The following is a 26,224-nucleotide window of genomic DNA, read 5'->3' as shown; positions in this document are numbered from 1 at the left end:
CATACTGAATACTAATTATTTTCCTTAGTATATGTACTTTACTTTTCTTAGTATACATACTTTCTTTTTTCTTTTTTCTTTTTAAGATTTTATTTATTTGGGGGCGCCTGGGTGGCTCAGTTGGTTAAGCGACTGCCTTCAGCTCAGGTCATGATCCTGGAGTCCCGGGATCAAGTTCCACATCAGGCTCCCTGCTCAGCAGGGAGTCTGCTTCTCCCTCTGACCCTCTTCCCTCTCGTGCTCTCTATCTTTCATTCTCTCTCTCTCTCTCAAATAAAAAAAAAATCTTTAAGAAAAAGATTTTATTTATTTGAGAGAGAGAGAGTGAGAGAGAGAGCACAAGCAGGGGGAGTGGGAGAGGGAGAAGCGGGCTCCCCACTGAGCAGGGAGCCGGATGTGGGGCTCGATCCCAGGACCCTGAAATCATGACCTGAGCCGAAGGCAGATGCTTAACTGACTGAGCCACCCAGGCGCCCCAGTATACATACTTTAAGATGTATAAAACAGATACATTAATATTGACAGAATAGCTGTCTAAGTTTTGAGGTTAATGGCAAAATATTTACTCTGATTAAATTATATTTCTATATTCTACAATGTCATGCTCCACATTAGAAGACAGGAAGCCAGGGCACCCCTACGTATTATATTTAGTCTACCCCCAAATTCTCATCTCACCTCAGCATCAAAAGACATCTCAACTAAAGTTGAGTCGGCCACCAACTGGATATCAAACATAGGACAAGATTTTGGAATCTGAGGTTCACTAATTAAAAATACCAAAAGATTAAACAATGTTCCCCTGAAAAAATAAATAAAAGGCAATTAATGAATAAAGTTTGAAAAGAAAAACAGTAAAGCCAAGTTTGTAGACACTGACTATAATTAAAAGTATAAAGCATTGCAGACCATTCTTGACTGAACTTTTAGATCCTTGGACATCCAGACTATTGAGTAGTGGTAAAACATTTAAGTGAAAATATATAATTTCTTGGTCTTTTGACTCAAAGCAAGTTTTGTTTTTGTTTTTAAAGAGAGTGTGCACAAGTGCGAGAGCAGGGGTGGGAGGGGCAGAAGGAGAGGGAGAGAGAGAATCTTAAACAGGCTCCACGCCCAGCACGCAGTCTGACCCGGGGCTCAATCTCACGATCCTGAGATCATGACCTGAGCTGAAATCAAGAGTCCATCACTTAACAGACTGAGCCACCAAGCACCCCTCAAAGCGAGTATAGTTCTAGAAGTTCACATAGCTTAGAAAACTTAGTAAGTCTGGACTTAAGGGAAATCTGGGTGATTTCGATTAAAGCAGTATTTTCCAAAGGGCTCTTTCTGCCCTCCCCCACAAAGGGCTTTTTAATGGACTATTAATTCCAGGCAGTATTATAGTCAAAATAGATTCTGTGGTCGAAAGAAGTATAGGAGATACTTGGTTAAACCAGTTCATTGGATATCTTTACTACTGGACTTCTCAGAAGTTTTAATATGCTCATATGCACTGTATATCTCCAGGACAAAGAAACTGCTGTATGAAGCATTTCTTAATTGCTTATTTGATCACAGGTGTTTTGACTCTTTAAAATTTTTAAATTGAAATTTGGTTGACATATTAGTTTCAGGTGTGTAAGATAGTGATTCAACAATTATATGCATTATCAAATGCTTACCACAATAAGTATAGTTACCATCTGTCACCAAATGAAGTTATTACAGTATGACTAACTATATTCCCTATGCCATACTTCTCATCCCCATGACTTACTTATTTTAAATTTGTACCTCTTAATCCCCTTTACCTATTTTACCCATTCCCCCCATTCTCCTCCCATTTGGCAACCGCTTGTTTGTTCTCTGTATTTATGAGTCAGTTTCTCTTTTTGTTGTTATTTGTTTGTTTACTTTGTTTTTTAGATTCCACATATAAGTGAAATCATATGGTATTTGTCTTTGTCTGACTTATTTCACTTAGGGTAATACCCTCTAGGTCCATCCATGTTGTCACAAATGGCAAGATTTCATTCTTTTTTATAGCAAAATAATATTCTATTGTATATATACACGACATCTTCTTTATCCATTCATCTATCAGTAGACATTTGGGTTGCTTCCATATCTTGGCTATTGTAAATAATGCTGCAGTAAACATAGGGTTGCATACATCTTTTTGGATTAGTGTTTTCATTTTCTTTGGATGACTACCCAGAAATAGAATTACTGGATCATATGGTACTTATATTTTTAGTTTTTTGAGGTCCTCCATACTGTTTTCCAGAGTGGCTGCACCAACTTATATTGCCAACAACAGTGCAGAAAAAAAAAAAATGAGGATGGAGCTCTTCTTTTAAATAAAGCATTTCAGAGGCTTACTGTTTCAGTGAAGACTACTAGCTATTAGTCAATAAAACTAGTATTTTAGTCTTTTCCTTTCAAAAGAAGTGTACTATCCACTAACCTATACTAATAACTCACTTAAATTGTTACTATATGTTTGAATAATGTACCCTATTATTTGAAAATGAAAAAAAAAATCACAATCCAAACTTAGGATCCTAAGGAGATGAGGTTTGGCAGTACCACCTTCATATATGTTATACAGTTCATGTATAGTTGAAAAGGAACCAAAAGCAGATCACTAGGAAAATCAGTTGCCTAACTGAAGACAGTATCAGAGTAGCTTTGACGATGGGGGTAGTAAAAATTTACAGATGGGACTATATAAAAATCCTCTATAACCATAAGCATTCTTTTCATAATGGAATAAAGGAGACTATAAACAATCCCTGTTTAGTAATATTTAAGGCTTCCTAATCTTTTTACAATCACTTAAATCATTACCATGATTAGAAGTTCATGATTAACCAAAATTTTAATAAAAATAGAATTCCCCTCCTTTCTCCACCTCAAAAAGCAAGTCAGTTCGTATATCTGCAAAATAAGAATCATGTCAGCACACTTCTCAAAAAAGCAGGATATGTCCTACAGGATATTTGTTAATGTTTTACTCAAGCTACTTTAAAATGGCCAATCTTACCTTTAGAAGACCCTTCCAAAAGTCAACAAAACATTTCATCTAGAAGCTTTTCCTGATATTAAGTTTGAAATGACATTCCATTAACTGATCTATTTAAAGTCCTTTATTTTCAGCAACAGCTTCTTTTCCAAGTATCTTATATCCAGGGTTAAGGGAAGGAACTCTCAAATTCTGGGTCACTTTCTGTGATAATGTATGAATTCAACCATAACAGTATTAAAATATGAATGGATTTATGGCACATTTCAAGAAGAATTCAATGAACTGAGTTGAGCTAATAAAATCTTTACTTATGAAAAAAATAAAGAGGAAAATGCTGAAATGATTAAGTGCTTTTTTATTTGCTCAAATGGAATTTAATTTGAAGTCCACTCCTCCTGCTGACACTATTCAAAATCCACTAGGTCACTAATAGAAGAAATTTTAATCTAAATGGTAGTTTCATCCCCAAAATAAAGACTTTATTATAGGATTGACGTCACAGCCATAAAAAATGGTGCCAACAATTTTGATGCTTTCATTGTTTAGATTTTTACTATTTCCAATGTGAGAATTTTGAATGCATTGCAATATATTTTATAATATATATACAGACTTTGAAAGGTAAACTCATGGTCTTTATAAGTCGGTCTGTGTTATTGTGTTAGACAGAATTCTAATATGGCTTCCAAGATTTTTGCCCCCTGGTATATGCACCCTAAGTAATCCCTTCCCCTTAAGTATGGACAGGACCTGTGAATATATTAGGCTATTACTCTTGTGATTATGTTATGTTAGATGAGAAAGGTAAAGGGATTTTGCATACATAATTAAGGTTCCTAATTTGTTGACTTTTGAGTTAATCAAAGGGAGATTATTCTCAGTGAGCCTGATTATCCATTTGAGCCCTTCAAAGAGTGCTTAGAGCTTCTCTGAGCTCAGAGATAGTCTCCTGCCAAAAAGCAAGCCATCATGAGTTTATAGCTATAAAGAAATTAATACTAGCCACAAAAACCCAAATGAGCTTGGAAGATGACCCTAAGCCTCCGATGAGACTGCAGCCCCAGGCGACACCTTGACTGCCATCTTGTGAAAACCAGAGCAAGATGATCCAACTGAGCTATGCCCAGATTTCCTGATCCACAGAAACTGTGGGATAAACAGTTTATATTGTTTTAAGCCACTGAGTTTACAGTGATTTGTTACAGGGCAATAGAAGACTAATGCAGTTATATTAGACATTAGCTGCACTAGTTAAGGCTACAGGTAACATGACTTGACCCTATGCATGTCAAAATTGGCTGAAAAGTTAGTATTACAACCAGATTCTATTATAGCAATACAATATATACATTGAAATACATGAAAAGAATTAGTCATATCAGGGGGCGCCTGGGTGGCTCAGTCGTTAAGTGTCTGCCTTCGGCTCAGGTCATGGTCCCAGGGTCCTGGGATCGAGCCCCGCATCGGGCTCCCTGCTCTGCGGGAAGCCTGCTTCTCCCTCTCCCACTCCCCCTGTTTGTGTTCCCTCTCTCACTGTGTCTCTCTCTGTCAAATAAATAAATAAAATCTTAAAAAAAAAAAAGAATTAGTCATATCAGGAAAGAGGCCTGCTATAGTAGGGCTGATGTGGCCAAACCAAGTTAAGACAGAACAATTAAAAACAGAGCAGAGGTTAGTAAGAGTGATGGTTTTTCAACTCAGACTGAGAGAGGTAGGGATCAAAAGGTGGACAAAAAGAGTAACATGATTCAGCAATAATTCAATGTGACAAGATAAAAATATAAGAAGTAATCTTGAATCTCTATCCTGGAGATTGGGGAAATGGTACTATCAACTGCATTAAAGAAGTATACAGAGGGGGCTCCTGGCTGGCTCAGTCAGTGGAGCATGCAACTCTTGATCTCAGGGTTATAAGTTCAAGCCCCACGGTGGGTGTAGGGATTACTTTTAAAAAATAAAATCTTAAAAAAAAAAAAAAAGTATTCAGAGAAAATAATAGAGTAATAGAGTGTGTCTTCCTTGTTTTCTGTAAAGCAGGGGTCAACAAACTATGGCCTGCAGGCCAAATAGCCCAGAACCTGTTTTTATAGATAAAGCTTTATTGGAACAGAGCTGTGCTCATTCATTTATATATCGTCTTTTACTGTTTTTATGATACAGTGGCAAAGTTGAGTCGCTGCAGCAGAGACTCTATGGCCTGAAAAGCCAAAAATGTTTACTCTATGGCCCTTTATAGAAATGTTTGGCCATCCTGGTATACAGCATAGTACACCCATAGTCCCTGGGACAGAGCAGGTTGCTTAAGAAATGTTCATGAATATTATCATCAAAATTCATTTGTAAAGTTCTCTAATAAATAGCCAGGACAAACATTACTAAAAGTTTTTATTCTTCTCCCTGGTTCACATGTTTTAGAGCCCATGGCCCTCATTTTCCTTCTACTTTCTAATACAGAAAATTTAAATTAACAGTTGATGAGGGTGGGAAAAAATTAAGATTATAGAATGCTGGCTCAGGATGTAATTCATAGTCTAAAAATCATATAAAAAGATCAAGCAGGTAATATACAAAATATGCAAACACATATTTTCTGTAGCAAAGAATGCTATTGTCCCCCTACTGTACATTCTTTTTTTCTTCCTTTTAATAATAGGTGTCCATATCACCATCTAGAGTTTAGCTAGGTACAGAGCCATGCAACTACAGACACATCCAACTTCTCTTGCAGCTAGATATGGGCATATGCCTAAAGTCCCCATCAATAGAATGTGAGCAGAAAAGTCTTATATGCCTCTCTTACAAAGGAAATTTGCTTGCCTTCTACTTCTCTTCCTGCACCCCATAGGGTTTAATGAAGTCACGAAGGTCGGTCAGGGATAGCATAATAAACCATGGGGACAGAGATAGCATAATAAAAGATGTCAGAGCAATTAAAGGGAAGGAACCTAGGTCTCTGGCTGATCTTCTCGAAGAAAGCCTGACTATCTACTCTGGACTAGTATGTGAAAAAGATATAAATTTCTATCTTCTGTGGGCCACATATTTTAGCGTATCTTTATTATAGCAGCTTACTCTATATGTTAATAAACCCCCCACCGTCATTCACTTCAAGGTCACACAATTATATATTAAATGAATCTACTATTAACTCCTCCCTTTGCAATATAATCTTTCTGTTATGTGGGTATAAGGGTACTCTGTAAAATTCTAGTAGAGAACCCCTGGCTTTTATTTTTTTATTTTTATTTTTTTAAAGATTTTATTTATTCATTCGAGACACAGAGAGAGAGAGCATGAGCAGGGGGAGAGGCAGAGGGAGAGGGAGAAGCAGGCTCCCTGCTGAGCCAGGAGCCAGAGTGGGGCTTGGTTCCAGGACCCTGGGATCATGACCTGAGCCGAAGGCAGATGCTTAACCATCTGAGCCACCCAGGCGCCCCAGAGAACCCCTGGCTTTTAAAGTATGATGGGGCATTTGGGCTGTTTCAAGTTCACGAGACAATGACAAAAGATAAAATTATGCTAAGAAAATGTTTGTGCCCTTAATAATCCATAGAGACAGAGAACTCACTATGTGCCAATTAATCTGTTTTATCACAGAAGGAAGTGGAGAGACAAGAATTTTAATATACTTATAAGGGGATTGAACAGAGAAGTAAGAGAGCTATGAGTTTTGGAAGACACTCAATGGAGTAGTTAATGGGTTGTAACTACAAGGTGCCAGTGTCTTCTAAAAGACCTTACTTCTTAGCTGCCAATGTGTTCAGGCACGATGACTCAGTTTCTGTTTCTCTGAACATCAGTCCCAGAATCTGTATAATTTCAATGCATGCTCTAGAAAACAAAGAAAAAAGCACAGAAGTGGCATGATTGCATTACAAGTTCAGAATTTCACAAAATTAGTAATCCTTGATAGAATTGCTCTCATATCTATACAGAAAAACGTACGGAAAGGAAATTCTGTATGTTAATTGTCTAGGTCCCTACTCTGTGATTGCTACGTACTAAACACTCAACAATATTTGTTGAATGAATTAATTAATAGCTGAATGTCAGGATTAAAAGTCATTTTCATAGTGTTTTTTGTCCTTAACATTTTTTTCTGATAATCACACACTATTTTAAAATTATTTTTAGGGGCGCCTGTGTGGCTCAGTTGGTTAAGTGTCTGCCTTCAGCTCGGGTCATGATCCTAGAGTGCTGGAATCGAGCCCCGTGTGGGGCTCCCTGCTCAGTGGGGAGTTTGCTTCTCCCCCTCCCTCTGCCACTCCACCTGCTTGTGTGTGCACGCACTCTCTCACTGTAAAAATAAATAAATAAAATAAAATTATTTTTAATAATTTTAACTTTTTCAAGGTGGTAATATTTGGCTCAAAATTTCAAAGGTAAAAAAAAGGAATACAGTGAAAGGTGTCTTTCCCCCAGACGCCCATTTTTTTTTTTCCTTTGGGACAACCAATATTACTAGTTTCTTATATAGCCTTTCTTTATTTTTTTTTCTTTTAAAGATTTTATTTATTTATTTGAGAGAGAGAATGAGAGATAGAGAGCACGGGAGGGAAGAGGGTCAGAGGGAGAAGCAGACTCCCTGCTTGGCAGGGGGCCCGATGTGGGACTCGATCCCGGGACTCCAGGATCATGACCTGAGCCGAAGGCAGTTGCTTAACCAACTGAGCCACCCAGGCGCCCATAGCCTTTCTTTATTTTTTTAAAAGATTTTATTTAAGGGAGAGAGAGAGCACACAATTGGAGGGGGAGGGGTGACGGGCAGAGGGAGAGGGAGAAGCAGACTCCCCACTGAGCAGGGAGCCCAAAGCCAGGCTGGATTCCAGGGCTCCGAGATCATGACCTGAGCCAAAGGCAGACACTTAACTGACTGAGCCACCCAGGTGCCCCTATAGCCCTTCTTTAAAAAGTAGAACAGGGGCGCCTGGGTGGCTCAGTCGATTAAACCTGCGACTCCAGGGGCAGGTCATGATCTCGGGGTTGTGAAATCTAGCCCTGTGTCAGACTCTGAGCTGGGTGTGGAACTTGCTTAAGATTTTCTCTCTCCTGAGGCCCCTGGGTGGCTCAGTCGTTAAGCGTCTGCCTTCGGCTCAGGTCATGATCCCAGGGTCCTGGGATCGAGCCCCGCATTGGGCTCCCTGCTCCGCGGGAAGGCTGCTTCTCCCTCTCCCACTCCCCCTGCTTGTGTTCCCTCTCTCGCTGTGTCTCTCTCTGTCAAATAAATAAATAAAATCTTTAAAAAATAAAAATAAAAAATAAAAAAAATAAAAGATTTTCTCTCTCTTCCTCTGCTTCTCTCCCCCAAAAGAGTAGAACAAAATGAATGCTATTTTTAAAAATCTATGTGAAACAAAACTTGCAGCACCATTAATCATTAACACAGTATATATTTTGTCCAGTGCCTTCCATTTATCTTTAATACCCTAAGGGAGGAAAAATCTGTGACTATCCAGTTAGTACTTACACCAGCTCATCAGCCCTTTGGCTTTTATTTTGAAGTATGCTCTTATCCCTAGACTCTGGCAAGTACTCATGAAGTTTGTTCACCAGGAAAATAAAAAAGGTCACTGGTCTGTGAAAGCAAGCAGGAAAGATGGTCATTAGGTATCAGTTGGTAAAACTCCATCTTTACATAATAAAAATATGAAGAAATCATTTATTCTCTGGGGACAAAATGAATTATAATATCTCTCATTAATAATAGCATAACCCAAATTGAAAACACTTTTTACTTACAACCAGGAGACCACTGTCCTGGTGAACAGAGCCAGAGCTAAAGCCTAGGGGGTGAAGCTGAGGATGCCCAGTAGGCCCGGCTCTACCATTAATATTGAAGACCCTCCAGAAGTAGGTATATAATCTCAGGCAAATCATTCAGTAACCTGGGAATACTATATTAAATGGAGGCTACTCTAATTCCTGCCTTTCCAAAGTAATTTGGCCTTTGTGAGGATACAATGAATAATGGCTAGAAAAATACTTTTTAAAAATGTTTGCTAACCTACAAGAAAGGCCCAGCACTGGTATAGCCTAATGAAAACAGTGAAGAATGATACTAATAATTCTGTTAATACAATGGAAATGTCGATCCCCATCTCCAAGATAATATAAACACTGGCTTAAGAGTGTGCAGACCAGTTTTTTTGTCCTTCTGTGCAGTCTCATGAGGTAAATCGAGCATGAAATAAGCACTGGCCCATGAAATCAGGCAAGTTGGTACTAATGAGAAATATCATGTAATTGCTTCTCTTTTCTTTTCCTCTCTTATTCATTCCCCGCCCCCCCCCCCCCCCCCGCCCCGAGGACTTTTTTTACTAGTGACAAATTAGACTCTTTGTTTAGACAGGTATTATGTGTACCTTTATTTAGGTGGTAGGGCATGAGAAGAGACTGAGCCTGGCAGGTGGAGAGAGGGACAGGAGAAGGAGCAGGCTGTATGCCAGGCCCTCTGAGAAGAGCTGCCGTTTACCAGGGCCCTGGGGAATGAGCACAGTGTGGCGGCTTTATACACTAACTCTGAGTTCACATCCCAGCTCTGCCACTGGTTAGCTGTATGACATCTGGCAAGTCACTTAGACACTCTGTGACTCAGTTCATGTCTAAAACGGAGTTAATGTCACCTGATGAGGTTGCAATAAGATAGTATCTGTAAAGCCTGAACGGTGCTCAGCACATCATAAGTGCTGAATAAATTTACCAGTTATTATTGGGATCTCCAACCTGCTCGCTAGTTCAGGAACTTTTATTCTTAAAGTATCTTCCACCACCTTGCAACAACATGGAGAAATCTCAAAACTATTATGCCAAAGGAAGCCAGCACAAAAGAGTACATAGTCCATTTCCGGGTAAGTGGAATCCTAGGATAGGTAAAATTAATCTATAGTGACAGAAAGCACAGTGACTGCCCAGGGCCACAGATGGGAGGAAACTGCCTGCCAAAGGGTATGAGCCTTTTGGGGTGATAGAAGTGTTCTAAATCTTGACTGGGGTGGTGGTTATACGGGTATATACATTTGTCAAAACTCTTTAAACCAAAACCCTTAAAATATCCCAATAATTTCTCCAAAGAAGATAGACATATGGCCAAAAAGCACATGAAAAAATACTCAACATCACTAATCATTATGGAAATGCAAATCAAAACTACAAAAAATCAGAAAACAACAACTGTTGACAAAGATGTGAGAAAACGAGAACCCACGTGCATTGTTGGTGGGAACGTACGATGGTGCAGCTGCTGTGGAAAACAGTATGATGGTTCCTCAAGAATAAGAAATAGAATTACCATAGGATTCAGCAATCCCACTTCTGGGTACACTCCCAAAAGAATTGAAAGCAAGGTCTCAGAGATATTTACACACCCATATTCACAGTGGTGATGTTCACAATAGCTTAAATGTGGAAGCAACCCGAGTAGCCATCAGTGGAGAATGGATAAGCAAATGTGGTCTTTACATACAATGGAATATTAGCCTTAAAAAGGAAGCAAATTTTGACATATGCAACAACATTGATGAACCTTGAAGACATGCTAGGTGAAATAAGCCAGGGATAAAAAGACAAATATTGAGTGATTCCACTTACATGAGATATTTAGAGAAATTAAACTCATAGGAGGAGAAAGAATGGTGTTGCCAGGGGCTGGAGGAAGGGGTGAATGGGGAGTTAATGTTTAATGAGTATAGTTTCAGTTTTGCAAGATGAAAAGAGTTCTGGAGATGGTTGCACAATACAATGTACCTACTTAATACCACTGGATCATACACTTAAAAATAGCTAAAATTGTAAATTTTGTGTTATGTGTATTTTACCACAATAAAAACAATTGTTCAATTAAAAAAGAACCTCATGGAGAAGACATAAAGGGTTAGGAAGGACCAATGTATTCATTGAACACATAACTACTGATTGCCAGCTATGTAGCAGGTACTATGCTAGGTAATTAGATACTACCTTGAGCAAAGCAGACAAACAGACATGGTATCTGTCCTAAAGCCTATAGTTTAGTCAACCTACAAAAAAGGTTCTCATAATTTGTAAGAAAATTGTAAAAAAAGAAAGATTACCTAAAAGAAAATTATACCCCATACAGATGATTTCAAAAGGGGAAATTGTGTGTGTGTGCATTTATAATTTCTAATACCTAATATATTTATATACAATTATATATATTTGTAAGATTTTATTTATATGAAATTATTATATGTATAATTTTCCATCATCTTACCCAAGAACCAAAAATTAGAGATGCCTCTAATCTCGCCACCCCAGTGAAGGGTTCCTAAGGAAGCTTCACACAGCCTCGTGTTCTCCAGGGAGCCCAGCACAAAGTTGGAAAGCCACTTCTTAAGCATAAAGCCATGATAACTGTTTAAAGAAAAAAGCTCCTAGGAGGTCCCTGGGTGGCTCAGTCAGTTAGTGTCTGACTCTTGATCTCAGCTTAGGTCTTGATTCAGGGTTGTGAGTTCAAGCCCCACGTTGGGCTCCACGCTGGGTGTGGAGCCCACTTAATAAAAAGATAAAGAAAAGAAAAAAGCTCTTAAAAGAAGATAAAAATGTTGACTTTTGTTATTATATATGTTAACTGTATAAATGAATATGAGACTAGATTGTGGTTATGGATTAAAGAAAGAGAACATAAGGCTACCAGGCCTTGGTAGCATGGTGGTGGTGGGCAGAGGACCCACACCGTGTGTGGAAAGACCGCAAATAGGAGACTGCCCACATGCCTTTTATTTCCCTCTCTATTCATTTTGGTCTCTCTTTTTTTTTTACTCCTTGAGATCAAGAGTCACATGCTCTACGAACTAAGCCAGCCAGGCGCCCCTTGGCCTCTCATTTTTGACAGCTGAATTAGAAGATCTATTTTAGTCCATCTAAGGACATTACATTAAAGGACAGCTGCAATGTTTTCAATTAAGCAACAGAACATGAATGTTCTATTCCTAGACTTCTTTTTTTTTTAACTTTTTTACTTGGATAAATTTACTATAAAAGACATCTTTCTTTAAATACTTTTTAATTCAATTAATTAACATATAATGTATTATTGGTTTCAGAGGTAGAGGTCAGTGATTCATCAGTCTTCTATAACACCCAGTGCTCATTACATCACGTGCCCTCCTTAATGTCCATCACCCAGTGACCCCATCCCCCCAACCCCTCCCCTCCAGCAACCCTCAGTTGGTTTCCTATTCCTGGATTTCTGATCAGGTTAATTTTTCACAAGGGAATAAACTTTCAGTTCAATATGAATTGATTATGGGGCCTAGTATAAACATGGCATTGCGTTAGGCCTTAGGGAGAATACAAAGATGAGTAAGACACGTGCTTGTCCTGAAGAAGCTTATAGCATATAATGGTAAATAAGAATAATATGCCAATGACTATAGTGAAAAGGAGAATATCTGTGCTAATCTTGAGGGTAGGAACTGTATCTTACCCATGCTCACTTTTCTAATGCCTGTTCCCATGCCTGGCACAGAACAGGCCTGCAGTAAATATTTGTTGAATTGTTACAGAGAAGGTGCTATGAGAGATGCCATAGAACTGCATTGTCCAATAGGTAGCCACTGGCCACGTGGTGCTATTTAAATTTAAACTGATTAAACGGAATAAAATTAGAATTTCACTTCCTTAGTCACTGGCCACATTCAGTGTGGCTAGTGGCTACTTTATTGAACAGCACAGATTAAAGAACACTGAAGAAAGTTCTGCCATAACAGACGAGAAAGGGGAAGTTTCCAAAGTGCCCCATGGAGGATGACAGGAAAGACGGAAGAACAGCACTTGAGCTGAGCCTTGAAGAGTGAGTGGGTAGGATCTTAACAGGAGGAAATGGAAGAGGGAGTAGCATAGAGATGGTGAACAGTAGGGGGAAAGGAGGAAGGGCTGGAAAGGACAGGGTGTTTGAGTCATCCCACGTGGCTGGAGCTTTTAGAGGAGAAAGGTGAAGACAATGAAGTGCGGGGTTGAGTTGGTTAGGCCTGGCTTCGTTCTCTTTCTCCACATCTTTCTTTTGCGCCACAGCCAAAGCCACGTGCATCGGGCCCACTTTAAGATGAGAGACACTTAAGTGGCCCGCGGACCAGCACTCTGGTACTCAACATCAACACCTTTCTTCCTGGTCTAACCTGTGGGAGGTGCCTCAGTTCTCCCACCTCGCCATCTGCTTTAAATCCAGTCTCGCGATAGCGTCCAGTTTATCTAAGTGGACTTCTCTGGGCCCTGTGCTGTGTCCCTTGCCAGTCCTCTCTCAGCTGCTAGGTTTGCTCTTGACAACCTTTATATCCTTGTCACCTCCCCAACCCAACATTCCATTAGGCCCTGTTGCCAAACCTACACAATCAGATCTTCCTGGTGCCAAATGTTTGTGCAGACATTTGGGTGTAATCCACCCACATGCTGGAATACCCTGATGTTTCGTTTTGCACACTATGTAGAGATCACTCTCACCCTTGAGCACTGGGCCTTCCCTGGGAGCATCTACGGCTGGGTTAGTTCGCCCAGTGCCTGCCCTATGTAGGTAGATGTTGGCCCCTTCCTGAAAACCCACCTTGCTAAAATAAAGGCCATGCCTGTCCAAACTTGCAGTCTGTGACAGTGGTCATTAGTGGAGAGCCTTAAATGGCCAAAGCCAAAGTGTTTGTACTTAGTAGGGAGGGCCACCAGAGGTTTTCGAGCCAGCGGGGTCAACACAGTGATAGATTAAACTGATGCCATGTGTGGGATGGACTGGAGAGGAATATTTGGGTGGGATATACCAATTTCCTTAGCCTTTCCACATGAACTCCATTTCCATGTTCATAATCATCTTGGGTGTCATTTTGATGCCTGGCCCTATATTCTCCACAATCCTCTGAAGTTTTGGAGTCAAAACCTGAATGTTCTATTCCTAACAGGGTGTAGCCAGTATAAGCGTTTAGACTGTAGCACAACATCATTGTTACTGTTTCAGTGTTATGGGACGTTTGACATCCTATTCTATATAGCTAAGATGCCCTCTAATTAGGGTGATCAACCATCCCAGTGTGCTTGGGATGGTCCTAGGTTTTGTACTCAAAGTCCCATATCCTGCGAACTTCCTTAGTCCTAGGCAAACTGGGACCGTTGGTCACCCAAGTCTGGGCAAACCCACATGGTTGATCATCCTACATGTGAAGCACTTAGAATCTAAGAAATGGCCAGGATTGTCTTGTATGTTTGGGAAAGCTGTGCACTTTACAGCTGCTCAATAAAAGGTTGCCAACTATGAGACCACTGGCCAGAATTAGGATAAAACATATAGCGGTCAACATGAGCTCCACCCAAGGCAGGGCTCACCCCCTCACTTGGGCCTCATTAGCACCACACCAGTACTCACTGGGGCTTCTGAATCCCTTCGCCTGAAGCTGAAAATGAAACTAAGTAAGTCTTGTAGAGTAAGTCTGTAACTTGCTGAGTGAGCGCTAGGTTGCTTTGACTCCCTAAGAATCACCTTTTTTAAAAAAATAATAGTCCTACACTCAAAAGTAATCTTTTTCCATTATATTTTTATTGTATACTTATTGTAAGTTTTAAGGTAAAACTTTCTTGAAATCTGTTTTTCCATCTCACTGTCTTTACTCCTGCATCTTGCATGCCAGAAGCTTCCCCTCTAATTACCTTTGACTCACCAACCCAACCCGTGTAAGGTACTGTCTTTTTGCTACCATTGCCCTCTTTCCCCAACTCCCCTGCAACACACGTACACATTATTGACTACATTACATTTCAAGTACTGAGTCATGATTGCATTAAATTTAGTCCACATTTTAAAATACAGCCTCCATCAGGGTACCTGGGTGGCTCAGTCAGTTGAGAGTCTGACTCTTGATTTCGACTTGGGGCTCTACGCTCAGTGGGGAGTCTGCTGGAGGATTCTCTCTCTCTCTCTCTCTCTCCCCCTCTGCGCTCCTCCCTCCCCCCCCCCACATGCTCTTTCTCTCCCTACTTCTAAAATAAAATAAAACACAGCTCTGAATACAAGACATTTATTTGTATTTTACTTTATGCTTGATTATACTGCACTTGATAAACAGGTGGGACAAGTTTCAAAGATTAAAAATAAAACAAAACACCGACTTTCCAGAAAAGCTGTTTCAGAATGAAGTTTTTCTGGGCTGCTACTTTAAGTTCCGTAATTAAGCAAAATATCTTCCTCAAAGTATTGTCTTTAAGAAAAAGTTCAGATTTAAGTTGACTGAAGTGCTTAATTTTCTCCTCAGATCGACAGAAACACAAGAAAAAATTTCCATGTGAAAAATGATAAACAGCAGTTGAGGAATATCGACTATTGACAGGTTTGTAAAACTTTGTTACTAATGGAATTTTAATATAGTTTTGTGCTTCTAGCTTTATTACTCATTAGTAATGAACCTTGCTTTCCCCAGATTGAACTATTTATTACTCTCCAGACATACTTTTCCCCATGCCCCTTTACTCAAGCGGTATCCAGCACATCAGGAATACTCTCAGTGTCCCTTGGAAACTGTTGTCCCTCTTTCATTCCCTAGCCCACAGTTTGTTCACATACCATTTACCATACTGAATGAACCATACATAATATTATTTGCTTCATATTTTTTCTTTAAATCAACTCACTTTGTGTGTGTGTGTGTGTGGGTGTGTGTGTGTGTAGAGAAGTTTATGTAAGATTTTATTTATTTGAGAGAGGGAACAAGCACGTGCACGCACACATGGGAGCAGAGGGAGGTGCAGAGAGAGGGAGAGAATCTCAAGCAGATTCTGCGCTGAGCACAGAGCCTGACCAGGGGCTTGATCTCATGACCTTGAGATCATGACCAGAGCTGAAACCAAGAGTTGGATGCCTAACCGACTGAGCCACCTAGGTGCCCCGAGAAGTTTATTTATAAAGAAAACTTTGTATCACTACTTTACAGGGAGAACCAGTATCATGTGCCATAAATAGCAGGTAACTGTAAAAATAGCATGAAAGCATCACAAGTTCTAAGTTGATGCCCCACATTCCAAGCCTAAGGCCTCTCTCTCCAACAGAAAGGCAGATGAGCACGTGTTAGAGAGCTGCCATTTTTGGCACCAAGCTGAGAGGTTCTCCCTAATGAGATTGGACTAGTTGGAAAAGGAATCACTTTCCCACTATGGAATTCAAAGTTATTTCCTGCCATATCAGAGTACCAGATACATTCATCTCATGTCACTGACCCGTGTGTGTTCCACAGTTCAGGAAGAGCTGGCTTTGCTGAAAAGAGGAACACCTTCCCCTTAAAGCTTTCCCTAATTCCACCATGAATGGGGAACCTCTCCCATGTCACTTTTTCCACACTTCTTAGATATGACACTAATCCTATTTTGCCCTCTTGTCATGATTTGTGTACCTGTCCTGGGCACTTTTCATGAACTAGCTCATTCAGTCCCACTAAGGGGGCAGAACTGGGAATTACTGTTGCATTTATAGGATGATAGAGAGGTTAAGTGACCTGTCCAAGTTCATACTGGCTGGCTCAGTCAGTAGAGTGTATGACTGTTGATCTCAGGGTCATGAGTTCAAGCCCCACGTTGGGAGCTTACTGGAGCTTACTTTAAAAAAAAAAAGGAAAAAGAAAGAAAAGAAGGGTGCAAAGTAATGGTAGGAGAGGCATTTATTGTTCTGTGTAGGTTGATGGAAACTTCCTAGAATTTCTGACTTGAATTAAAAATATTTTTACCAAAAAAAGGGGGGGGCGTGGGTGGCTCAGTCGTTGAGCGTCTGCCTTCAGCTCAGGTCATGATCCCAGGGTCCTGGGATCGAGCCCCACATCAGGCTCCCTGCTCAGCGGGAAGTCTGCTTCTCCCTCTCCCACTCCCCCTGCTTGTGTTCCCTCTCTCGCTGTCTCTCTCTCTGTCAAAAAAATATATATATATTTTTACCACCTACTCCATAAATCTTGATACCAACCATTTATCCCAATACTACTACATGGAATCTTGGCTCTTGCCCACTACCTCCTCCGTTTTTAAAAAAAAATCTAAGATCTTCTCTATCCAGTCAATGAGGCTCTTTTTTTTTTTTAAGATTTTATTTATTTATTTGTCAGAGAAAGAGAGAGCACAAGCAGGGGGAGCGGCAGGCAGAGAGAGAAGCAGGCTCCCCGCTGAGCAAGGAGCCTGACATGGGACTTGATCCCAGGACCGTGGGGTCATGACCTGAGCCGAAGGCAAACGCTTAACCGACTGAGCAACCCAGGCATCCCAATGAGCCGCCCTTATTAACGAAAACATTAAGATTTCCCCAAAAAACAGTCTCTTTTCTAGTGGAGACCCTGAAAGAGAAATGATCATCAAGAATTCAGTGATAAGGAGCGCCTGGGTGGCTCAGTCGGTTGAGCGACTGCCTTCGGCTCAGGTCATGATCCTGGAGTCCCAGGATCGAGTCCCGCATCAGGCTCCCTGCTTGGCAGGGAGTCTGCTTCTCCCTCTGACCTTCCCCCCTCTCATGTGTTCTCTCTCTCCTCTCTCATTCTCTCAAATAAATAAATAAAATCTTAAAAAAAAAAAAGAATTCAGTGATAGGGATGCCTGGGTGGCTCAGTTAGTCCTGGGATCGGCCCCCACGTCGGGCTCCCTGCTCAAGCGGGAGCCTGCTTCTCCCTCTCTCTCTGCTCCTCCCCCAACTCGTGTGTGCTCTTTCTCACTCTCTTTCTCAAATAAATAAACAAAATCTTTAAAAAAAAACATCACAGAGGCAGAAGAACACGATTATAAACACAGGGGTCAGACAGGCTGATCAGAGTTCTAGATCTGCCTCTATTCAGCTGAGTAATTACCATGGGCAAGTTACCTAGTCTCTCTGTGCCTCAATTTCCTCATCTGTAAAATGGGGAGGATTATAGTACCTATCCCATTGTTTTGATACTTTTAGTCTGTGCTTAGCACACAGTAAGTATTTAATAAATGGTATAAAATAGGAATGAGCTTTGAGATCCCACTTCCCTATACATCCACTTCTAATTACAATCACATTTCATTTAAAAAATAACTATAAAATTCCTCTATTCTCTGAGAACTGCAAAAATAGCAGGAATGTAGTTTTCACAAACTGATGAGCTTAGAAAAGCACAAGCTTAGAAAGAATACCAGCAGAATTACTTTCAAATTGACTTTCCTATTTTTCCCATTAGTCAGCAATTTGCTGCAATCCATATAGAAACAGTTTTTATCTTGTGACACCTATGATAACAGACCGTAATACCAAACTTTTCTTTCAAAAAAACCAAAACAGGGGTGCCTGGTGGCTCAGTCGGTTAAGCATCTGACTTCGGTTGGGTCAAGTCTCGGGGTCCAGGGATGGAGCCTTGTGGTGGGCTCTGTGCTCAGCAGAGAGTCTTGCTTGTCCCTCTGCCTCTCTTCTTGCTCTCTGTCTTTCTCTCAAGTAAATAAATAAAATCTTTTGGGCACCTGGGTGGCTCAGTCGTTAAGTGTCTGCCTTCGGCTCAGGTCATGATCCCAGGGTCCTGGGATCGAGTCCCACATCGGGCTCCCTGCTCAGTGGGAAGCCTGCTTCTCCCTCTCCCACTCCCCCTGCTTGTGTTCCTGCTCTCGCTGTCTCCCTCTGTCAAATAAATAAATAAAATCTTAAAAAAAAAGAAACATTTAAAAAAAATAAAATAAAATCTTTTAATAAATAAATAAACAGATAACAAAATTTCATAAGAAAAAGCACACTAATCTCCTTATACTAAAAATCAATTCATATATGAATTGAGGTCTCATATACATCATAAATATAAGTTAGATTCAGGAGTCTATATTTCTATATAGTCGCAGTTTCTTTGACCATTCAGAGAACATTTGTCTTTGCATAGATGATAAACTTTGACTAATTTAAATAATAGAAAGTCTACTGCCAGAAGACTCCATTATTCAATTTTAGAATAAGGGAAATTTTTCATTAATTTTAACAGATATTTTATATTTTCATCAGCTAGAAAACATAAATTCACCCAAATGGTGTGGCAAGAAGGATTCTTGATCTAATGATAAGCTCTGCTTTTCCTGTATTTTTCATTTTTCTGGATTTCCTGTATTTTTTCATTTTCTGGATATTTTATATAAATAATACACTTGTATAATGCTTTATAGCTAGAAAAGGCTTATCACAGATTATCTCAAAAGCACTGTTATATTTTCACAGTGGTCCCTATGCATCCATGTGAGGTTACAGAGCTCACATTTGTGACAGAGTTCTAATTTGAAAACCCAAAGAATATTTACTCCCTTTAAACTGACAGTACCTTGCAGGCAGAGAACTGTTTTGTATATCTTATACATATTACCACATTCCTCACAGTGCATTTTAAATTACTGCATTTTAAATATGTTGTCTTCAGGAATTAACTTTGCAAGAAATATGCTTTTCCTGAGTCAAGACAGTGGTAGAACTCTCCTTCTGACTTTCAAGGACAAATTTCAAGTCAAATTTCAAAGTTAAAGCCTATTTTATTATCCAGTTTGTTTTAAAATCACTTTAAATAAGGACTAAAATTAAAACTGATACTTCTGTAAACATATGAAAATATATGGAAATTCTATTTTTAAAACATGTAGAAATTCTAAACTATCTGTATTACCATCTCTTAAAAAAGGAAATCACAAACATTGTTATTTAACCCCTACATACCTCAGAACATATCTCAAAATAAAATAAACATTTTCTTACAAAATAGTCATTATCACATCCAACAAAATTATCAATAATTCTTTGGTATTGGCTAATACCCAGTCCATATTCAAATGTCCTCTATTGTCTTAAAAATGTCTTTTTACTTTTGGTTTGTTAAAATCAAGATATAAATAAGATACTTGTTATATCTGCTTATTATGTTTCTTAAGCCTTTTAAAAACTTTTATTATGGAAATTTTTTTAAAAGATTTTATTTATTTATTTGACAGAGAGAGACACAGCGAGAGAGGGAACACAAGCAGGGGGAATGGGAGAGGGAGAAGCAGGCTGCCCGCGGAGCAGGGAGCCCGATGCGGGGCTCGATGCGGGGCTCGATTCCAGGACCCTGGGACCATGACCCAAGCTGAAGGCAGACACTTAACGACTGAGCCACCCGGGCGCCCCTTATTATGGAAATTTTTAAACATACACAAAAATGGAGAAAACTGAAAAGAAACAGCATATATCTATCACCTAGATCCAATAATCTTTAACATATTTCCAATCTTGTTTTATCTATTCCCTTACTTACACACACACATACACACCCCTACCTGTTTTAAAATTGAAATAAAATATACATAATATAAAATTTACCATTGGAAACATGTTTAGGTATATAATTCAGTGATATTAAGTGCATTCAGAATGTTGTGCAGCCATCACTACTATCCATTTCCAGAAATTTTTCATCTTCCAGGACAGAAACTCTATACTGATTAACTGTAGGTCCCCATACCCCTCTCCCCTCAGCCCCTGGTAACCTCTATTTTATTTTCTGTTTCTATGAGTTTGCTTATTCTCAATGCCTCAAATAAGTGGAATCATACAATATTTGTCCTTTTCTGTCTGGCTTATTTCACTTAGTGTAATTTCTTCAAGGTTCATCCATGTTGTCACTCGTGTCAAGACTTCATTCCTTTTCAAGGCTAACATGCCCACACTTTTAAGTCAGATTCAGGTTTAATTGTTTTAACAATTTATTCATTCTATAAAGGCAGCCTACTATGGGCCAGTGACCAAGGTACAGTCCTGGCCCTTAAGGAGCATAGTGTATAATAGGGCAGCACGTAATCAAACAAGCAATCATAAGAGAGACTGTTAAATGCTACAAGATGGTAAGCACACGATGTTATGGAGGGCCCCTCTGTTTTAAAAAAAATTTTTAAAGATTTTACTTATTTATTAGAGACAGAGCACAAGCAGGGGGAGCGGCAGGCAGAAGGAGAGGGAGAAGCGGGCTCCCCCCTGAGCAGGGAGCCTGATGTGGGGCTCGATCCCAGGACCCTGAGACCATCCTGAGGCAGATGCTTAACCGACTGAGCCACCCAGGTGCCCCTCAGGGGCCCCTCTTATTGAAGCTTTGAGAAATGATTTTTAGAGAAAGGGATAGTAAGCTAAGACTTGATGAGTTGAAGTCGTTCATGAAGAAGAAGAGTAGAGAGTAGGGTTCCAGAATAGAGGAATAAGCAAACAAAAAAAAACAAACAGGGAGCTTTCTGAGAACTGCAAGATCGTTTGGATCAGCAGCTTAGGGCAGGAGTTGAGGGGACACAAGAGTTGAAGATGGAAAAATGAAAAGAGACATCAGGAAGATCTTTATAAGCTGTTGTAGAATTTAGACCTTCTCCTAAGGACAGTGGGGAGCCATTCAGAGGTTTTAAGGCAGGGAGTTACGTGATCAGATTTGTGCTTCCAAAAGATTTCTTGGGTTACGGAGCGTGGTTTAGAGAGGGTCAAGAGTGAAGGCAGAGGCCAGGTAGGAAAATACTGTAGAGGCTCAGAACAAAGGGAATTGGGCTGAGCATGTGACGGTGGAAAGAAGTAGATATTATCCAGATATCTTAGAGAAGAACAATGAATCCTGTGGTGATTGACAGCTGCGGGGGTGGGAGGTGGTAAAGGGGAGAGAGAAGGTAAAGACGACATTCGGGACTCTGCCTTAGGTGTTGTGGGAATAAGGACAGCAGGCCCTGTGTTAGGAAACGCAAGAGGAAGTTCAGGTCCCAGAAGGAAGATGCTGAGTTCTGTTTTGAATATCTGACTTTAAGGTTCTTGTAAGACCTATAAGAGGTGATATCCAGTGGGTAATTATGTTTGCAGACCTAAAATTCAAGGCAGAGAGTTGAAGTAGAGGTATAGATGTGATGGGCAGCAACACGTGGAGTTAGGAGAGGCAAAGAGGAGAGAACCGTCCCCCATGCGGCTCTGGCATATCATCACTCCTTACCTATATGGCTTTTGACTTCCAATAGCAGGACTGAGCTCACTAACATATAGGGGATCTTGCAAAAGAGTAGCTTCCTAAAAGAGGAAGAAAAGTGGGAGTAGTTAGAATTTTTGTTTACTGAAAATCCATTTCTCCTGCTTTTAGTCAATATCATATATCTATTCCTTAATTCCTGCTATAGTACATGATTTGTTTATGTAAATAATACCACAGGGCATTGTTTTTCCTTATATAGTTTTTAAAAAGTTTTAAACATGACATTTGCTCATTATAAAGTAAAATTATCTATCAAAATCAAACAGTACAAAAATGCATAAACTAAAAGATAAAAGTTGCCTGTCTCTCCCCCCGATCCCATCCCACTAGTCAAAGTGCCTTACTATACCCCTGAAACCAATATAATACTGTATGTTAATTATACTGGAATCAAAAATAACAATAACAACAAAGTACCTTACTATATTATTATCAGTGTGGTTTATATCCTTTTAGGCATATAAAAACATATTATTTATAACATACATCTATAATATATACATATTAGATGGTATTTTTATAATATATATTTAATACTAACTAAATTACATCACATATATTAATCTGGAACTTTTTTTCCCACTTAATATATGGTGGACAGTTTTCCATGTCTGTGTATAAGTTTACTTCTATCGTTTTAATGATTACATAGTATTCCATAGTATAGATTATACAATAGTTTTGTTAACTATTCCCCTATCAATAGGGTTATTTTTCCCTTAAATCTTTAGTTGCCATTTTCCATTCATTCTGGGTCCCCCCAAGAAAATGGGTCACTGTTCAGCAAGTTCTCTAAAGAATCTTTTATTTTATGCTGTGAGGCCTAACAGGTCAGAAAGAATTTCTGAGATGTTGCTGATTTACAACTCCAAACGAATTTACCCCTGTCTTATTCTTAATATCAGAGCAGGATGATGGGTGGGTGGGCAGGGGGGAAGTATGTGCTTTTTCTCACTACTTTTGTTTTTTACAATCTGTTTGTTTGTTTTTTTAAGTAGGCTCCATGCCCAGCGTGGAGCTCAGCCCAGGGCTTGAACTCACGACCCTGAGATCAAGACCCGAGCTGAGATCAAGAGTTGGATGTTTAACCAACTGAGCCACACGGGCACCCCTATTTTTGTTTTTTAAAGTAAGCTCTACACCCAGCGTGGGGCTCAAACTCATGACCCCAAAATCAAGAGTTGCATGCTTTACCAGCTGAACCAGCCAGATGCCCCTGTTCTTACTACTTCTGTCATTGTTTTAAGTTAAAAAAAAAAAAGGCTGTCTTTTTTTTTTCTTCTCTCTAAATGTTTATATTTACTGGGGTGCCTGGGTGGCACAGTCAACTAAGCATCTGACTCTTGCTCTCAGCTCAGGTCTTTTTTTTTTTTTTAAGATTTTAATTATTTATTTGACAGAGAGAGACACAGCAAGAGAGGGAACACAAGCAGGGGGAGTGGGAGAGGGAGAAGCAGGCTTCCTGCTGAGCAGGGAGCCCGATGTGGGGCTCGATCCCAGGACCCTGGGATGACCATGACCTGAGTGGAAGGCAGACGCTTAACGACTGAGCCACCCAGGCATCCCTCAGCTCAGGTCTTGATGTCACGGTTGTGAGGTCAAGCCCTGAGTGAGCCTACTTTAAAAAAAAAAAAAAAAAAAGTTTATGTTTACTTTAAATCTAGACTTTTTTTTTAAGATTTTATTTTATTTATTTGACAGAACGTGAGAAAGGGAACACAAGCAGGGGGAGTGGGAGAGGGAGAAGCAGACTTCCCGCCAAGCGGGGAGCCTGATGCAGGGCTCGATCCCAGGACCCTGGGATCATGACCTGAGCCGAAGGCAGATGCTTAATGACTGAGTCACCCAGGCGCCCCTTAAATCTAGAATTTTAATTTGGGGATACTCCTTACTTAGCTTTCTAGCACCTATCTTTACAACATATGAAGGGCAGAGAATTGCCATATATTGTTTTTGTAGAATTTGAGATGCTTAAAGAACTCAAATGTAATTATTGTTGATGAAAGTTACAGATAAAATGGGTTACTGAAGGAGACTGAGCTCTTTGGAAATCCTTAAAATCAGAATGAGTGCTAATTTCTCTGGGGCGCCTGGGTGGCTCAGTCGTTGAGCGTCTGCCTTCGGCTCAGGTCATGATCGCAGGGTCCTGGGATCGAGCCCCGCATCGGGCTCCCTGCTCGGCAGGAAGCCTGCTTCTCCCTCTCCCACTCCTCCTGCTTGGGTTCCCTCTCTCGCTGTCTCCCTCTGTCAAATAAATAAATAAATAATCTTAAAAAAAAAAAAAGAATGAGTGCTAATTTCTCACTGGATGGTTTAGGTTTACCTGAAAATATAGAGAGAATTAAAATGTCCATTCTTTTTTCCCGGTAGCATTTCCCTACCTCAACATGAATGAGCATTCTGGATCTCAAAGCAGAAGAGATCAGTTAGCCAAGATAAGTCAGATTGATTTAGGAGATGATTTTTTTTTAATTTCCTAAAACTTATGAAGGCATCACCAAGAATAACCAAAGTGATCAACATGATGAAAGGATTAAACAGTGTCACAAAAAAGTCACAACTTTTTACATGTTTATATTGAATTAATATCTTATTCTTACTAGAATGAAGGCTAACTTGATTCATCATTTATGTATGAAATATTTCCTTACCCATTTTCCATCTTTCAAGGGATAGAACATTTTTATTTTTTAAGGGGGGGAGGGGCAGAGGAAGAGGGAGAGAAAGAATCTTAAGCAGACACCATGCCCAGTGCAGAGCCCGAGGTGGAGGTCGATCTCACAACCCTGAGATCATGACCTGAGCCAAAATCAAGAGTAGGACACTTAACCAGCTGAGCCACCAAGGCACCCCAGAACATTATTTTTTAATGATAGTATCTACCAACTCAAAGATAACCGCCTTCCACCCACATTTATTTCAGTGGAAAAAATCAGACTACCTAGGTTCAAATCTCAGCTCCATGCAAGTTGTGCAACCTTGCATATATCATTTAATTTCTCAGTGCCTTAATTTCCTCATCTATGAAATGAGAATAACAGTCCTACCTCCTGGGGTTGTTGTGCAGATTAAATGAGTTAATATACAGAAAGCATCAAAGCAGATCCTACCTATTAATAACAATACATGTCAGTTATTGTTATTGCTTTTATTATCAGAAGGGCTATGAGTTTGCCTATCTGACTTGCCTGAACCATGCCTCTGCTGCAGAGTTAAAAAGTAGTAAGTAGTACACTTGTTATGATGAGCACTGGGTGTTGTATGTAAGGGATAAACCACTGAATTCCACTCCAGAAACCAATACTGCACTGTATGTTAAATACCTAAAATTTAAATTTAAAAAAATAATAATTTTTAAAATAAATGTTATAATTAATCTATTTGATTCACTATCATTACATCAATAAACCTCAACCATCTTATTAAAAATAGTAATAATAATAAAATAAGTAAAAAATTAAAAGTAGTACTAAAACGAGGAGTTAGTCAAGTCAGGGAAACATAAACAGTCATTTTGAAATATTTAGATAGATTAAGTTTTGGGTTTCCTATTAGAACATATGCGGCCTCCTTTTAATAGACCAAGGTTTCCCCTCTATTATTTGTTTACATTTTTAATTTGGAAAAAACTGTTTAAAAATTTAGGAGTGCCTGGCTGGCTCAGTTGGTGGAGTATGTGACTCTTGATCTCAGGGTTGTAAATTCGAGCCCCACGTTGGGTGTAGAGATTACTTAAAAATAAATAAAATCTTTTAAAAAAATAAAAATAAAATAAAAATTTAAGGAGAAATTTTAACATTAGACATTTAATTTAAACATTAACTATTCTGAACTGTGCTATGAGAAACAACTGAAGAGTTGCCTTGAAATCTTTCAGTTTTAGCCATTTATAAAACCTCCTGCTTCCCTAGCTTCTTCTGAATGGAGCCTTTCATATTTCTTTAATATTATTGTGTTGGAAGATCATTAATAAAAATTACATATCATTGAAGATAATTGAAAAGGATTGTATTATTCAGGTAATAAATTACTTATTTTTAAACTGATCCTGGTATAATAAAAAGATTTCCTAAATGAAAGTTCCGACTCTGCCCTTAAACCCACTATATACTCTTGAGTAAGTCACCTAAAATACTCACTTTCCTCATTTATAAAATAAGGTGCTTAGACTAGGTAATCCCTATAAAATTACCTGCTCCTGTAACAATGAATCCCATTAACCTACTTTCAATAGTGCAGCTAAGAA

At 39.4% G+C, this 26,224-nt stretch overlaps 1 protein-coding gene across 1 annotated transcript in view; it reads right to left on the bottom strand.

The window, feature by feature from the left end:
• C9H12orf56 (chromosome 9 C12orf56 homolog) overlaps positions 1-26,224 on the bottom strand; it is a gene marked incomplete at its 5' end in the record, with an annotated part of 88,203 nt that overhangs the window by 8,743 nt on the left and 53,236 nt on the right. Inside the window, 5 exon segments of the mRNA XM_027594291.1 lie at positions 679-802; positions 6,752-6,841; positions 8,478-8,580; positions 15,112-15,253; positions 20,625-20,631. Of these exon segments, the coding sequence (XP_027450092.1) occupies positions 679-802; positions 6,752-6,841; positions 8,478-8,580; positions 15,112-15,253; positions 20,625-20,631 (466 nt within the window).

This window comes from Zalophus californianus, chromosome 9 (assembly GCF_009762305.2).
Source record: "Zalophus californianus isolate mZalCal1 chromosome 9, mZalCal1.pri.v2, whole genome shotgun sequence".
Taxonomy (NCBI): domain Eukaryota; kingdom Metazoa; phylum Chordata; class Mammalia; order Carnivora; family Otariidae; genus Zalophus; species Zalophus californianus.
The sequence above is the reverse complement of the archived record's forward strand: the minus strand, read 5'-3'. Positions and strand labels throughout refer to the sequence as shown.